This window comes from Rhinichthys klamathensis, unplaced genomic scaffold (genome assembly GCF_029890125.1).
Source record: "Rhinichthys klamathensis goyatoka isolate OS25496 unplaced genomic scaffold, OSU_Roscu_1.1 h1tg000103l_1, whole genome shotgun sequence".
Lineage (NCBI taxonomy): Eukaryota > Metazoa > Chordata > Actinopteri > Cypriniformes > Leuciscidae > Rhinichthys > Rhinichthys klamathensis.
The window spans coordinates 4,767,245-4,784,602 of record NW_026606642.1 but is presented as its reverse complement, the minus strand read 5'-3'; the positions used below and the strand labels follow the sequence as shown (position 1 = coordinate 4,784,602).

Here is a 17,358-nt window from a genome sequence, read left to right as displayed (position 1 = left end):
CTTAATTTCTGTTCCGAAGATGAACGAAAGTCTTACAGGGTTGGAACAACATGAGGGAGAGTAATAACTGACAGAACGTTCATGTTTGGGTGAACTATCCCTTTAAGGCATATTATTCACAAAAGCTTGAATCAGACTGATTGCAACAACTTCTTGCAACACAGTCATAATGATCTTACCATTTTTTGTGTTTTTTGTTGACAGGATGCTGAATTATTTCTGTCTTCCTCCCGGGTCTGAGCTGCATTAACAATAATTACAGATACAGTATGTTAAAACAACAATGTTTTTTAATCCTGTGTTAAAATTTGTACCTTTAAAAAAGAGAAATATTTTGCCTTATACATTCATTGGTTACTCCCCTGACCTGTTTTTCTACATTTCCAGCAAAACCAGAAGATCCCAATGACTGCAACAACAATCATCAGAGATCCAGCAGAGGTCAACACTATCAGAGACACTGACACTGGAGGAGGAGAAGGAGAAGGAGAGAGTGTGTCCAGCTCTGTAATAAATAAAGAAGTGAATGCATCAGTCTGATCTACAACAGAAGACAGAGATCAGGGGCCTCATTTATAAAACTGTGCGTAGGATTTGCGTCAGAAGTGGCGTATTGATGAAACATAGGACGTGCGTATGTACAGAAATATTCGGATTTATAAAAACGTATGCACGCAGATCCTACGGTTTTCCCTTAATAAATCACAATCAATTCTAAATGTAGCGCAGCTTTTGCGGCTTCATGTCACACCCATAATTGCCCATAAATAGTCCGTGAAATGCCCAGAAGTTAACATTCATTGATTGCGAAATCATGGCGCAAACAGAGAGGAAAACCAAAAAACGTAACTTCACTCAATGTGAAGTAGAAATTATCGTTGGCAAGGTGGAAAATGGGAGTAAAATGTTATTTGGAGGGCACTGTGTGGATATTAATGCCAAAAAAGCCACTTGAGTGGAAAAAGGTTGCATTACGCATTACGTCATTACGCATTGCGAAGGCATCATGGCATTTTATTACCATCCATTTGATTGCATCTGACAAGCTATGTGTTATGAGGATGAATTGCATTACATGCAATATTATTGCATAACATATTTCACTTTTATTTTTGCAAATATGTGTTAATTTGTATTTCTGTTGTAATCTTCGTTTGATTTTGTTTGTTTTACACTGCAGATCGATCAAACGGGTGTTCGTGTAGGCTGTTAATTGTAAGACTTGCTTTGTGAAGTCTTCATGTTATTTATGAGAGGCAGTAGGCCTATTTCCATTTCTTTTACACAACGGTCTACAGTTTCAAACACTTTCACACACTTTCACGTGTTTCTTCCATCTGCCGACGGTGTCGCCATTTCTCATTTCACCCATTTTTGTGTGTACGCCTGTGTCAGAGCTTGCGTGAAGGACCGCACATTTTCCCGTCAAGTTTGCTTTTTATGAATACCAATTATTGCGTAGAGAGCGGCGTACGCCTTCTTTTGTGCGTACGCAACGTTTATAAATGAGGCCCCTGGTCAGTAAACACACACACACACACATATATCATCAGTGTTGTGTACCTGCACATGTGTGACAGAGTGTGTTGATGTCCAGATGTGTGGTCTGGTTGCTGATGGGATTGTTCAGCACACAGCTGTAGGTGTTTTTATCCTGATATTCCACCTCCAGAGGTAGAGAGAGACTGATGCTGAGATCACACACACTGATGCTGGACAATACACTCATTCCTGCGTACCAGGAGAGAGTCGCATCACACACACTCAACACTGATGAACACACCAGTGAACATGATGATGATGAACAGTGTGAAGAGTTACTGCTGATGACAGGAACAGGCAGACGAGCTAGAAAACAAATATAAAAATAAAAATAAATCTGGATAGATCTAGTCAACAAAATCGTGTTTTTGGATCAATGTGTTGAATGTGTGTTTACTGTAATGACAGTATCTCTATTATCTCAAACTACAAAATTATTAAACATTTAATATCACGTTAAGAATTAGGTTGAGTCATGTTTTTATCAATTACGAAATATTTCCAAGGTGAGCCAGTTTTTAAGTTTTAAAGATATAGAGAAGCTTATCCTTGCCTTTAATTAATCTCGTCTGGATTACTGCAACGCCCGGTTTTCTATTTTAAATCAACACACTTGATCACGGCTTCAATTAATACAAAATGCTGCTGCCAGATTACTGACACAAACTAGATCATATTAATCAAGTTTTAGCTTCACTACATTGGTTACTACCAATTCATTGTAGGATTATTTTCAAAATATTAATATTGACTTATGCTTACAATGAAAAGTCAATGGGGTCCATCTGTAAATGTTCAAAAACTGTTACAAAAATAGAGACAAAATACGTAAGCCAAGAGTGTTAAGTTAACTAGTTTAGAGTAAAAATATAATTGTATCTAATTGTATAACTTTGTAATTTCCATTACAATGTAACTTCTTAAACCCTTAATTAAAAAAAAAAAAATTAAATTAAGCAATTGCATTGACGCAAGCGCTTCACCTTGAGTTTGTCTTAATACAATAAATAATTTTTATGATAATATTTTTGGTATCAACAATGCTGTTGATTGAACATAATTTGAACTGAATATTCCTTTGGAAAACAAGAATAATTGAAGGGCTCGGCAAATGATCTCTACTCACCATTTACAGAAACATTGAATGTTTTTGATGTCATTTTCACTCCATTTATTTTTAGTCTATAATCTCCAGCATGTTCAGTTCTGGTGTTTGTGATGGTCAGAGATCCAGTTTGATTGTCCAGTTTCAGTCTGTCTCTGAATCTCCCATCAGGAACATCATCATATGTGGACAAGATTTGCTTCTTTTTATTAAGTTTAGCTATGACAGCCTTTTTAGCTCCAAATGTCCACATTATGTAGTCGTCTTCACGTATGTGAGAATGAGGGTTTAGAGTGACAGAATCTCCCTCCATCACTGACACTGAATCACCAAACACACCTGATGAACAAACAGATTTACAGATTAACGCTCCTGATGGTCCAGATAACACTCCAGATAACGCTCCTAACTTACTAAAGAAAGGTGAGATATATAAACGTTATTAATGGTGTAATTACAACATGGAAAGTTGAGATTTTCTGGAACTTAAGATCATTTAAAACCGATGAAATGTGGCTTAGCTGTGAAGAATGTCACTGATATTTAGCAAAAAATATAAACATTTATAACTTACCTGTCAGAAGGCACCAGCACAAAAAGAACAAAGCAAGCGTGTGAAACATTCTCGCAATGTGACACTAGCAGCTCATCTTAGTCAAACTGAAACTTCTGTGGTCGGTTTTCTATAGAAACGTGTTTTGATCTGGGCAAACATATCTTACTTAAGAGGGGGGATGTATTTGTGTTTAGTTTGTAGATGAAGTGTTTCTTCTTGTCCTGCTTTTAAATAACTTAAGAGTTGATTCCCTCACAAAACAGCTTTAAAGTTAAAAAAAAAAAAACTGAATCCATAACCACCTCTTTTTGAAACGTCTTGTGGTACAGATGTATATAATACAAACTAAACCTCCAGTTGAGGAGCAGACGCTCTTTCCATTCTGGTGAAATTACAAAACAAAATGCCACAAACTTGTCCCTACTCTTGATAAACAATCACTGATGAACATCTTTGATTTTAAAGGTACACTATGTAACTTAATAATAATAATTATATATATATATATATATTTTTTACATTTTATACAGTGCTTTCCTGGGTACTCAAATACTAAAAACATATATATTTGGCCTAGCATACACATAACACATTATAGAATTCTATAATTTAATGTTAGGCTGCATAGTTTATATCAGCCGGAATCGGGAACACTTCCCGTAAATCCTGATGTACTTGGTACATCATAAGAAGGACGGCGTCTATGCTAATATTAGTCTCTCTGTTTATCCCGAGGTTTACCGCAGTCCGCCTTATCCAGGCCGTATCAGGATCTGATGAAGGACCAGCGCCTGGGCACGACGACAACACAGTCCTGAAGTGTCAATAGTCTCTCCACTGAAGGCCTCCTTCCCTTTACCTCTGTACTGATAAAATTGTCGGGACAATTTGGTTAGCGTGGCTACGTGGACGTGATAAATAATTCTATATTATACATTTTTAAGGCCAGACAAGTAATAAGGTACGCAAACACGTCAGTGTACGTCACACGTAGGCTCACTATTTGCCGACGCTGGTCATGTGTGATGCGTGTGATGTATAACAACAGAAGCTAAAGCAGTTACACTACGTGAACTGACTCGAGGCCCACAGAGAAAGAAATGAATAGGTGAATAAAGGTGAAATTTATGTTTTCGCTATTGCGAATTTGGCCCTTTTCTTTCATTTTTCTACCCATATTTATATATTTGTACTCCATATCCCACAATTCCAAGCAAACTACACTTCTAAATTTAGTGCACTACATTACCCATAAACCCCTTGGTCGAGGTCTATAAGACTCACTTCCTTCCTTTGTTTCTTTTGCATTGGTGAGGTGTGGTTGTTTGAATGGACACCCCACCATGTACTTTGAGTCCTTTGCTTAAGATGCGCTAAGTAAGTTTGTTTTGCCAATTGTGCTGTTTGAATTTGTTTATTCTAATTGTTTGGATTCAGTATGTATATATGTTGTTTATATTTGTATAGATGAATTATATGAGTTTGAGTTCCTTTATAGAATTGTTTAAGACCATCTTGTACATCCTGTTCATCCTGTCCATCTGTCTGAATTACCCAGGGCTTAATCATCCCGAACTTAAAATAAAAGAGAGCAAAGGACTGGTATTTGTCCCATGTTTTAATCAGACACATGTCATCAGGTTTCTGCAACTCCAAAGAAATTTGGATATTTTTAACAGCTGATATCCTACAGCGCATAAAAAGTATTCCCATCGCTTGATAAACTTAAGATTTAGCCACTATAGTCACTTGGACTATTTTAACGATTTCTTTCATAACTTTCCTGGCCCAGCAAGTTTCAATCCCATAGAAGCCTATGGAGGAGTGATCCAGCGCTCAGATTTAATCACAAATATCTTAATTTGTGTTCCGAAGATGAACAAAAGTCTTGAAACAACATGAGGTTGAGTAATTACTGACAGAATTTACATTTTTGGGAAAACTATCCATTTAAGAGTGTTTCTGTTACAACGGTGTCATGTTAGCGACTCCTAAGATAATAACTATGATCTTCACAATGGAAGTGAATCAATCAAAACTAACTTTAGCTGCAATAACTTTATTCTAGAGGTGCTGTAAAACTAAAACAATCTGTTTCTTTAATTTCCAGTTATGACTGTAAAGCTGCTTTGAAACAATACATATTGTTAAAAGCGCTATATAAATGAAGGTGACTTGACTATATGGGGATGATTAGGAGGAGGATGAAGGAGGCCAATGGGCAAATTTGGCAAGGATGCCCGGGTTCCACCCCTACTCTTTTTTTCGAAGGACATCCTGTGATTTTTTTTTAATGACCAGAGAGTCAGGACCTCGGTTTAACATCTCATCCGAAGGACGGTGCTTGTTACAGTATAGTGTCCCCGTCACTAATACTGGGGCATTAGGACCCAAATAGACCACAGGGTGAGCCGTACCCCCTTCTGGCCTCACTAACACCTCTTCCAGCAGCAACCTGGTTTTCCCAGGACGTTTCCCATCCTGGTACTGACCAGGCTCAACCCTGCTTAGCTTCAGTGGGCAACAGGGTGATATGGCTGCTTTTGCCCTTTGTTATAAAAACTCCTAGCCTGGTTAAAACCAGACCATTCTCAGTTGTAACTGAGTTATGGTCTGGCAAAGCGTAATAGACAAATCATTTCCAGAGGGGCGTCACCAACGGACGTCGCGGATAGTCCTAAACCCAATCAGAGCGATGAAGGAGATGAAGTATGCAGAGCGGCGGAGAAACATCTCCGAGTGTTGTTCTTTGCTCGGTTTTTAACAAAAAGGAAACGTTCAAATCGCTTAAAACAGACGCGATAGCTGATTCGAACGAGTGATGTTCGACGGCAGCATCCATCTTTGTAATGTAGGCTACAAAATCTGCTTCAAAATCCCAGCGCTGTCGTCATCGTGTCAAGCCCGCCCGGATTTCGACGGATTGGAAATGGGCTTGAATGAGCTCTTTGCCAGACTAACTTTCAGAGCAAATCTAAATTTGCCGGAAGTTGTCAGGGTTTTCCCAGGCTACAAAACTCCATGCATTTTGCAGAAAAACATTGTTTTGGTTGTGCTTGGGCACTGCGTGACTGTGAAACTGTACAAACATTTAGACCACTTAACTTATTGATTGCTATCAGGATGTGAAGAGAGTTTCGTCCAGCACAAACAAACAAAAAAGTTCTGGAACAAGGGATATAAAGGGCAATGAAATCGGAAAGTTGAGTTTTAATGTATATTCTTTACTTTTTCCCAGTAAATTACATATTTAAAACGTTGTGTTTTTTTTGTGTGTTTTTTTTTTTTTTGCTTCAGTTGCTTATTGAAAAAAAAAACTTTAAAAATATTTCTATTTACTGATGATCATGTTTTCCCTTATTGCTAGATTTGTTGTCTTCACTTGCAATTCCTTATTATTCTTTCATTCTTGCAGCATATTTATCAGCATATCTAATCAGAACTGTTTCTTCTGAGTTCAGTGCAAAAGTATCCAAAGCATGGAATTCATTGTTTCTATTGTTATTGTTATTGTTCTTGTTTGCATATGCTTGAGCACACCTGGTAAAGTTGTCAGTGACAACCAGTATGTGTTACAGTCCTGACTAGCTTCTGTTTCCTCGTTTGTGCTTTCCTGTTGCCCAGAGGCATTCGTCTTGTTTTTGTGTGTGCTCTCTTTGTGTGTTTGCTGGATAGTCAGGCTGTGGTTGATGTGGACGATGAATCGACTGATAAAAAGTTCCTTCTTCCCCAGTGTGGTTGTCGATTGAGGACTTTCCAACAGCAGGAGTTTTTGAGTATTCATTTATTATGTAGTCACATGACTAAACATGTTATTTACGGGGAGAACTAAAAATATTTTGAAGAAAGGCTCTTTATTGTGAGTCTTGATGCTGTGGAAAATAGCATAATTTTCTGAAATTTTTGTAAGGGTACTATTTATCTAATATACATTATGAGTCTATGAAAATGAGTATTGGACGTGTGTATAAGATCATACATGAGACTCGTATGTTTGTCTGATGAGTGAAAGTGTGAATCAATGTTTTTCTGCTGTTTCCATTACATTACAAATCCAGACATATTTCTCTGCTCATAATCTGTATGATACGTTAGAAAATAATAGTTGCATAGTTTTGTTTTTCTTATGTTAACTGTTTTTCTTCAGGAGCTTCTGGTGTTGATACTGACAGAGTGTCAGTGATGGAGGGAGATTCAGTCACTCTAAACACTGGTGTTCAAACAAACCAACAAGTAGATATTAGATGGTATTATAATGACATTTGCATCGCTCAAATCAATGGAGATCTTAATAAGACCTGTACAGATGTTAAGTGTAATGAAGATAATGAGATATTCAGAGACAGACTGAAGCTGGATCATCAGACTGGATCTCTGACCATCACAAACATCACAAACACAGACTCTGGAGAATATACACTACAGATCTTCAGCAGCGGCGACAGTGAAACGATCTTCAATGTTAATGTCCAAGGTGAGTCATTTAATAACGTTTAAATGCAGATTATATATTTTTAAAGCACATTGTTAATGTGTGTTTATAGGCACAGACCAAAATGTTTCTTTTCAGATCGAGATTCAAGAAAGGACTTATGCAAAGTCATGTTCACAGTTCTCTCATGTTGTGCAGTTTTTGTTTGTTTTCAGCAAAAGATCCTCCAGCATCTGTTGGTTTGTGTTTCAGGTGTTTCTGCTGCTGAAATAGATGAAGTGAAGAGAAACGAGGGAGAATCTGTTTCTTTTGATCCTCCTGTAGCAAGAAAACCAAATGATGTGATGCTGTGGTATTTTAATGACACTCACATCACTGAAATCACTGGAAATCTCAGTGATATCTGTACAGATGTTCAGTGTAATGAAGATAATGAGAGATTCAGAGACAGACTGAAGCTGGATCATCAGACTGGATCTCTGACCATCACACACACCAGAAACACAGACTCTGGAGAATATAAACTACTGATGATCTTCATCAACAGCAGCTTCAGCATCACTAGAGTGAAGAGATTCAATCTTACTGTCATTGGTGAGTAGATCACTTAATCGTTCAATGCATTTCCTTTTTGAGTAATACAAAAAACAGTTCAATATTTTTTAAATCAACTGTTGAGTTGATGTTTTTTTTTTTAGTTTTGCCCAAAAACAGTTTGACTAATGTTATTAACTTGATAACTTAAAAAAATGCATATTATTAGTTTTCCAGTGAACGCTGCTGTTTCCTTTTGATACAGCTGATGATCAATATAGAAGGGTCTAAAGTAAAAAAATAAATAAATAAAAAAAAATTCCTGGATGCATTATCATTCACAATAATGTCTGTTTCTCTGTAGATGTTCCAGATTCAGGTCGGTCTTCAGGAGCTGGAGCAGGAATAGTTGCGGTTGTTCTGCTGGTGTTTGTTGTTGTTGTTGCTGCTGGTGTGATTTACTACCGTCGCAGACAGAGACATATAGCAGTACCACAGAGTGTAAGTATTACATACAGCTGATTATTTAACAAGATATATGAGATTTAATGTGCAAAAACAAAGTTTTTTTTTTTCTGGATGTTATCTTTTTTTGCTCTTTACTTTTATTTTTAACAGCATAGAAGCAGATATTCACCAGTGAAACAGTCAAAACAATCAAAAACACTAATAACTCCCAAATAAACAGTTTGTACAGTTTGTGTTTGTGTAACTGAAACACCAGTCCTTCTCATCACTGTAACTGTCACGTTTTGGGTTTTGTTTCTTGTCATTGTCATGTTTTGTGTCTTGCTAACATTATTTCTTGGTTGTCATGTGATCCTGGTCAGTCATGTGTCTTGGTCAGTTCTTATCATTGCACTATTGTGGTTCTTCCGTTCCCGAGTCTTGTTCCTCCTGTAACCGCTAAGCTTAAAGCAGCGGAGGCACGCTTTGTCAGGGTTTGTGAGGCACGCTTTGTCAGGGTCACAAATAATGTAACAGGAGTTTAAGTTCTGATTTATTTTCTGTCGTGAGATATATGATTTATTGTTACACAAGGTCTTCATTATCCATAACGGAACAATATTCCATCTTCATCTACACAATATCAAACATACAGCCACAGCCTCGGTGGTGGTCAAAAACTAGTTGGCCTTTTCCCCTCTGGCAACACCTGTGTCTGATTACACCTGCCCTCCTAAGTAGATGAGCCCTAATAGCTATGCCTTGATGACCCTAGTTCTAGACCCTAGACCCTAGTACCAGTCTTAGTCTGAGTTTGTATTTGTGAAGTTTTGAGTTTCTTTAATAAAAGACTGCTTCAACCAAACATAACAGTAACCTTCTGTGATTCTGTATTCACAGGATACTTAGGAAATGACGGAGAGACAAGGATCCGCTGAAACTCTCATCACTGACAGTAATTGCATCACGATTCCACGATTTCAGGAGGCCCTGATTTGGCCCGTACGCAGAGTATTTCCCCGGTGGCTGTAATAGTTAGAGCTAGAAGTGTAGAGAAGGGGTGGTGGAGGGATTCTGATAATGAACATGTACAGGTATGTATATATACACCTACACCTATCGTTGATTAACTGAATGCTCTCCTCTCGTATAAATTATCTGAACATGCTCCTCCTGAACTTTGTTAAATGTCATTTAAAATATGACATCCAAAACTGTTAGAATATATTAAATTATTTCAATGATAAATTAACACATTTAGCCTTGAACAGCATATGAGTAATAAATTAAGAAACAGAGCAACAGTTTCCAGCAGTAGATGTTTCATATAGAGGTTTATTAAAGCTGTTACTGTGATTCTGTCCTGTCGTGTTATTTAACTTTTTCTCCACCTCGTGTCTTTTTTAGTTCTATTGAGCTGTGATTGTCAAGAAGATTGTTGAAAATTATCACTGTTTGATGGAGACGATTGCCTTCACTACTGTTTTTCCAGTCTAGACTTGCGGTATGCCTTTGTTCTTTGTTAGTAATCTTGATTTTCTATTCTGAAACAAGGAAATGAACGTGAAAAATCTTTGTATGTTTATGTGATAAATGATTAAAAACATATGATTCATTCATAATATCTGGAATCTGTGTGTCTTCAAAATATGTTTGTTTTCAGAAATATCTAAGCTAATATTGAATCATAAGTTATAGGAATTTCATCACTGATGCACTACTTTCACTAGCAACTTTATTATGGTTGTTACGTCTTGTAATGTCATAATCGATGGACTGAGTTTGTTTTTCTCTGTTCTCTCTCTACTGTTCAGTTTTTCTTTGTGCTGCTGCTCTAGATATTGATCACATAAAACCAGTTAAAGAATCTCAGCAAGCAGAGACATGTGGACTCATTGTCTTCTGTCCCAAACAGTTTGCAGACTGTTGCTTTTTATGAACTAAAAGTACAGGAATGTTCAACAAACCAAAATCTGTTTTAGGTATAACTACCATTTGCTGATGGTTTAATTTGTTAACTCTTTTCTGTTTTGATTTGGAAACCTGTAGGGAAGATGGTGCCTTTGTAATCTTCCTTTATCTTCTGTTGTTCTGGGCGAGACCAATAAATTACTGACAAGACTAACTAGGTGTTCGAGCTGGAAGCATTAGCGATTAGCATATAAGTTAACCAGGCTAATTCAATGTAATTCACCGTGACCTAAGCCTAGAACGCCCTCTGCTGACGTTTTTTTTGTAGGCTACACAGACACATGCTTTTCTTACATTCAAAACTACGAAAATGTAGGGTATACCAATAACAAAGGATCCGTGTGTCAGAAACTTTACTATCTTGAGGCCACAAGGTACTTTCTTGAGGCCACGAGTTACTATCTTGAGGCCACAAGTTACTTTCTTGAGGCCACGAGTTATCTTGAAGCCACAAGTTACTATCTTGAGGAGATACTATCTTGAGGCCAAGAGTTACTATCTTGAGGAGATATTATCTTGAGGCCACGAGTCACTATCTTGAGGCGGTGTTTCTTGAGGCCACGAGTTACTATCTTGAGGCCACGAGTTACTATCTTGAGGCTACGAGTTACTATCTTGAGGCCACGCCACGAGTTACTATCTTGAGGCCACGAGTTACTATCTTGAGGCTACGAGTTATCTTGAGGCCACGAGTTACTATCTTGAGGCCACGCCACGAGTTAGTATCTTGAGGCCACGAGATAGTTATAATTTTTTTTTACAAAGTGGGACATGGAGTATATAGTACATAATGACGTTTTGCAAAAAAAAAAAAAATTCGGATAAACACTCTTCTCGTGTGATTTCTAGTATATCATATTATGTTATACAATAAAATGATCACATACTGTAGATGGCTTTTTTTACAGCATTTTGAAATGGGACTTTTTTTTATTCATTTGGATGAAAATAAGGTGACAGAACTGGCGACGTACTATAGGGAAGACATCAGCGAAGCTTGGCTGTTTTTATGGGGCACAACTTGTAGTAAGTGACAGTCGGATACACGTGGATTATGGCAGTGTACAGACAAGAGATACAGTTGGGTTAGATGGGCCTACTTTCTTCCACCACCTCAAAAACATTCAAATGTAGACATAAATACAGTATGCATAAATAAATGTGACAATAAATAAATGTGGAAAAAAATACAATTATACAAATAAGGAAATAAAAGTATAAACACTTTTATTTTTTTACATTTCTTAATAGATTTTTAAAATTTATTTCTTCGTGAATGTATTTCTTTAATATTATGTCAGCTTTGTCATTCCATAGTTGGGCACACTCCAGACAGTGCACTTTAGGCCAACATAAATTAATAAATGAATATACAATATATAACATACACGGTACAAAGCTAGCTACAGAATGTAACACAATAATAAAGAATGTAGTTTCATAAATAATATTATTGACAAAAAAATAATTTGAGTCAAAAGTGAATTTCCATGTGCATTAACTTATAAATAGATATTTTAGATGAGTTTCTGGATGCAATGCTATTCGAAACCACTAAATTAAACTAACACAGAACAACACAATTTCAGACAATAAAAACACATGTGAGTGAAAAAAGCATGAAACTAAAGTTAAAACATCCAGGCAGAGAATTAATGTGAACTATGAGTCAAGGCCGGTCTTCCTCCTGAGTCTGAACTGCATTAACAATAATCACAGATACAGTATGTTAAAACAACAACGTATTTTTAATCCTATATCGAAATATTGTGCCTTATGCATTAATTGGTTACTCTCCTGACCTGTTTTTCTACATTTCCTGCAGATGCAGACGATCCCAATGAGTGCAACAACAATCATCAGAGATCCAGCAGAGATCAACACTATCATAGACACTGAGACTGGAGGAGAAGAGTGTGTGTCTGTGTAATGATGAAGAAAGAAGTGAATGCATCAGTCTGATCTACACCAGAAGACAGAGATCAGGTCAGTAAACACACACATATATCATCAGTGTTGTGTACCTGCACATGTGTGACAGAGTGTGTTGATGTCCAGATGTGTGGTCTGGTTGCTGATGGGATTGTTCAGCACACAGCTGTAGGTGTTTTTATCCTGATATTCCACCTCCAGAGGTAGAGAGAGACTGATGCTGAGATCACACACACTGATGCTGGACAATACACTCATTCCTGCGTACCAGGAGAGAGTCGCATCACACACACTCAACACTGATGAACACACCACTGAACAATTTGATGATGATGATGAACAGTTTAAAGAGTTACTGATGATGACAGGAACAGGCAAGAGCTGGAAAACATGAGAGATTAAAATCTGGATAGATCTAGTCCACAAAATCATATTTTCGGCTCAATGTGTTGATTGAGTGTTTGGTGTGATGATGGTGTTTTTATCATCTCAAACTACAAAATGATTAAACATTTCAATAAGTAAATGGTAAGCAGTAATATTCTGGTTTCAGCACCAGTTAATCTCAATTTACAGCATTTGTGGAATAATGTTGATTACCACAAAAAATATTTCCATTTGCCCTATTCATCAAGTACCTTGGGTGAATGGGGATATTTGTAATTTAAGGAGAGTGCAGGAAGTTAGAAAGTGCATGGAAATCAATAAAACTTAGTTAATTTTAAGCAGTTTGTAACACTTTGTCTAGTATTCAAACCCACACTAATTGCCACAAGGTTTATATTAGGGAGTGATAGTCTAAATACTCAGTAAGATGCAAGAGTGAGTATAATTCGCAAAAGAATGAGGATCCGGAGGACTGCGGGAAACCTCCGGATAAACAGAGAGACTAATATTAGCGTAGACGCCATCCTTCTTATAATGTAACAAGTACATCAGGATTTACGGGACGTGTTCCCGGTTCCGGCTGATCTAAACTATGCAGCCTAATTTTGAATTTAAGAAGTCTATAGTGTGTTATGTGTATGCTAGGTCAAAGAGATGTGTTTTTAGTCTAGCTTTGAACTGACAGAGTGTGTCTGCTTCCCGGACAATGTTAGGAAGATTGTTCCAAAGTTTTGGTGCTAAGTAGGAAAAGGGTCTACCGCCAGCAGTCGATTTTGATATTCTAGGTATTATCAACTGGCCAGAATTTTGAGATTGCAATAGACGTGAAGGACTATAATGCGTTAAGAGCTCGCTCAAGTACCGCGGAGCTAAACCATTTAGTGCTTTGTAAGTAATCAGCAAAATTTTGAAATGTATACGATGTTTAATAGGCAGCCAATGCAGTGTTGACAGAACCGGGCTAATATGGTCATATTTCCTGGTTCTGGTAAGAACTCGAGCTGCTGTGTTTTGGACCAGCTGTAGTTTGTTTATTAAGCGTGCAGGGCAACCACCCATTAGAGCATTACAATAATCTAGCCTTTTGATGTCATGAACCAATTGTTCTGAATTTTTCATTGAGAGAATATGACGCAATTTAGATATATTTTTAAGATAAAAAAAATGCAGTTTTACAGATACTAGACAGACACGCAACTTTCAAATGTAAGATTGGTATCAAAGAGCACACCCAGGTTCCCGACGAGAAGGAGACAAGCACATCAACAACACTATGTACAGAATCTATCTTGTCTGGATAGACAGAAATGACTAAGTCCTTTCTGCTGTTCTCAAGTGCACAAAAGTCTTGTGACGAAGTGGCCTGAATCAGGCCGATCTAATCAGTCAAATCATGCGCGTAACCAGACTTTTCTCCTTGTACATCGACCCAGAGGATAACAATGAGGGTAGAAGGAAGGTGTCCTGGGGTTAAACACTATTGTTGATGATTAATCCTCCTGGATATTATCAGGAAGGACTAAAGAGTCCACAAGCAAACAAAAATCAACATCATACCATACGTGAATCAACACAGGCCACAAATAACCATGAATAAAACATAAAAAAACGCCAACATCTTACATTGACTGAGCATAAAATCCCATAGATTCCCAGTCTGGACTCCAGGCACCATCCATCATGCTGTTAGCCTCAAACAAATCTTCATTACCTTACTAATATCCAAATCTAACATTACCTTACATCCTAGAGCAATAAGCACACTACCTCCCCCTAGTGTCAGGTAGCAGCTTTACATACCAAAGGGGAACTTGTGACAGGTCAAGACTGTTACAAGTTGAAAGGGCTTTTGTTTCATCAGCAAAGGCTAAAATGTGTTGCTAATATCTCAAAATTAATAACAACTAACTGCCATAATGCTTTAATCAAGTCCACTGTTCCACTGTAGGTTTAGCCCCTCTCGTTCAAACTGCCCCGCTCTAGGACTCAAAACTGGGCCTATCCGCACAGGAAGCGGGCGATCTAACAAGTATGCTAAAGTCTGCCGTCTAAAATTTGTGTTGACGCAAGCGCTTAACCTCGAGTCTTGCTTAATAAAAAAAGTAAGGAAATATTTATGTTAATATTTTTGGTAATCAACATTACCCCACAAATGCTGTTGATTGAACATAATTTGTACTGAATATACCTTTTAAAAAAACAAGAATATTTAAAGGGGCTGGACAAATGATCTCTACGCACTATTTACAGAACATTGAATATTTTTGATGTCATTTTCAGTCCATTTATTTTTAGTTGATAAACTCCAGTATGTTCAGTTGTGGTGTTTGTGATGGTCAGTGATCCAGTTTGATCGTCCAGTTTCAGTCTGTCTGTGAATCTCCCATCAGGAACATCATCATATGTGGAGAAGATTTTTTTTTTCTTCATTTTAGCTGAGAGCCTTTTCAGCTCCAAATGTCCACATTATGTAGTCGTCTTCACGTATTTCAGTAACATCAGTGTTTAGAGTAACAGAATCTCCCTCCATGACTGACACTGAATCACCAAACACACCTGATGAACAAACAGATTTTACACAGATTAACGCTCCTGATGGTTTACAAAGCATGAAATCAGCTGTACTTTGTTACTAACTTACTAAAGAAAGGTGAGATATATGAATGTTATATTAATGGTGTAAGTACAACATGGAAAGTTGAGTTTTTCTGGATATTTAACATTTAAAACCCACAAAAATGTGGCTTATTGGAAGATTTGCTTTGAGTCTCCATTGGCTGAAGTCACTGTAGCAAGTAGCAAGACTTTTAGCAATACTTATATCATCTGTGAGTGTAACTGAGGCCAGCTAGTAGTCACTGCATGTGCGAATAAACCTCACTCCTCTAAACTCAATAGGCGCTCTAGCGACATATGCTAGAGGCTGCAGTCTTTAGCCTCCTTGTTAGAGCAGCTGACTTTCACGCTGGAAACCCAGGTGTGAGGCCCGCACGGAGCGGGGCGAGTACGACCCGGGTGGAGGGGTTACATGAAGAATGTCACTGCATATTTAGCAAAAAATATAAACATTTATAACTTACCTGTCAGATGGCACCAGCACAAACAGAACAAAGCAAGCGTGTGAAACATTCTCGCAATGTGACACTAGCAGCTCATCTTAGTCAGACTGAAACCTGCAGAGATGTGGTTTGGTCTGCTTTAATGTGGGCATTCATTCACAGAAGAGTGGAATATGGTGTACATCTTCCTGTAATTCATACCGAATAAGAGCTTTTACATGTGGGATTTAAATGGTTTTTATAATTAAATTGAATTCAAATCAATCAAAATTAAATACATTTTTAATTTTGAAACGTCTTGTGGTACAGATGTATCTAATACAAACTAAACCAGTTGAGGAGCAGATGCTCTTTTCATTCTGGTGAAATTACAAAACAAAATGCCACAAACTTGTCCTTACTCTTGATATACACTGATCACTGATAAACATCTTTGGTTTTAAAGGTACACTATGTAACTTTTAATAATAATATATATTTTTTTACTTTTATATAGAGCTTTCCTGGGTACTCAAATCGCTTTACAAATGTAAGGGGACATCTCCGAAACCGCCACTAATGTGCAGCATCACCAGCCATGCTAGGCCAGAACGCCTACCACACACCAGCTTATTGGTGGACAGGAGACAGAGTGATAGAGCCAATCAGTACATGGGGATGATTAGGAGGAGGATGACCGCGCTAAAGTTTTTTTTTTTTTTTGAAGGACATCCTGTGATTTTTAATGACCAGAGAGTCAGGACCTTAGTTTAACATCTCATCCGAAGGACGGTGCTTGTTACAGTAGTGTCCCTGTCACTAATACTGGGGCGTTAGGACCCAAATAGACCACAGGGTGAGCCGTACCCCCTTCTGGCCTCACTAACACCTCTTCCAGCAGCAACCTGGTTTTCCCAGGACGTTTCCCATCGTGGTACTGACCAGGCTCAACCCTACTTAGCTTCAGTGGGCCACAGGGTGATATGGCTGCTTTTGCCCTTTGTTAAAAAAATCAAAAAAATCATTTTGCAGAAAAACATTGTTTTGGATTTGCTTAGGCTCTGCGCGTTCCGGGGGACACTGTGATATGACCGAAAAGTGTGTTATAGCATAGCATGAAACACGGTGATGATGTGTGATATCTCCGCGAGCAGGTGCACGGAGGTATGGAAATACATACGCTGACAGTTAGGTGGAACCATTCTGTCATTGAAGACAGACCGAATGCAATGATTAGACGAACATTTTATGCTCCTATGCCTTCCACAGATGATACACTCACCGGATTATTAGGAACACCATACTAATACTGTGTTTGACCCCCTTTCGCCTTCAGAACTGCCTTAATTCTACGTGGCATTGATTCAACAAGGTGCTGAAAGCATTCTTTAGAAATGTTGGCCCATATTGATAG

At 37.8% G+C, this 17,358-nt stretch overlaps 1 protein-coding gene across 1 annotated transcript; it reads left to right on the top strand.

The window, feature by feature from the left end:
- The first annotated feature begins 405 nt into the window (after window positions 1-405).
- LOC130087025 (uncharacterized) lies at window positions 406-12,517 on the top strand. The gene is made up of 7 exons (XM_056253226.1): window positions 406-507; window positions 1,598-1,674; window positions 6,879-6,979; window positions 7,351-7,677; window positions 7,888-8,229; window positions 8,534-8,670; window positions 12,413-12,517. The coding sequence occupies exons 1-7, from the start codon at window positions 406-408 to the stop codon at window positions 12,515-12,517; spliced, it is 1,191 nt and encodes a 396-aa protein (XP_056109201.1).
- Window positions 12,518-17,358: the final 4,841 nt, after the last annotated feature.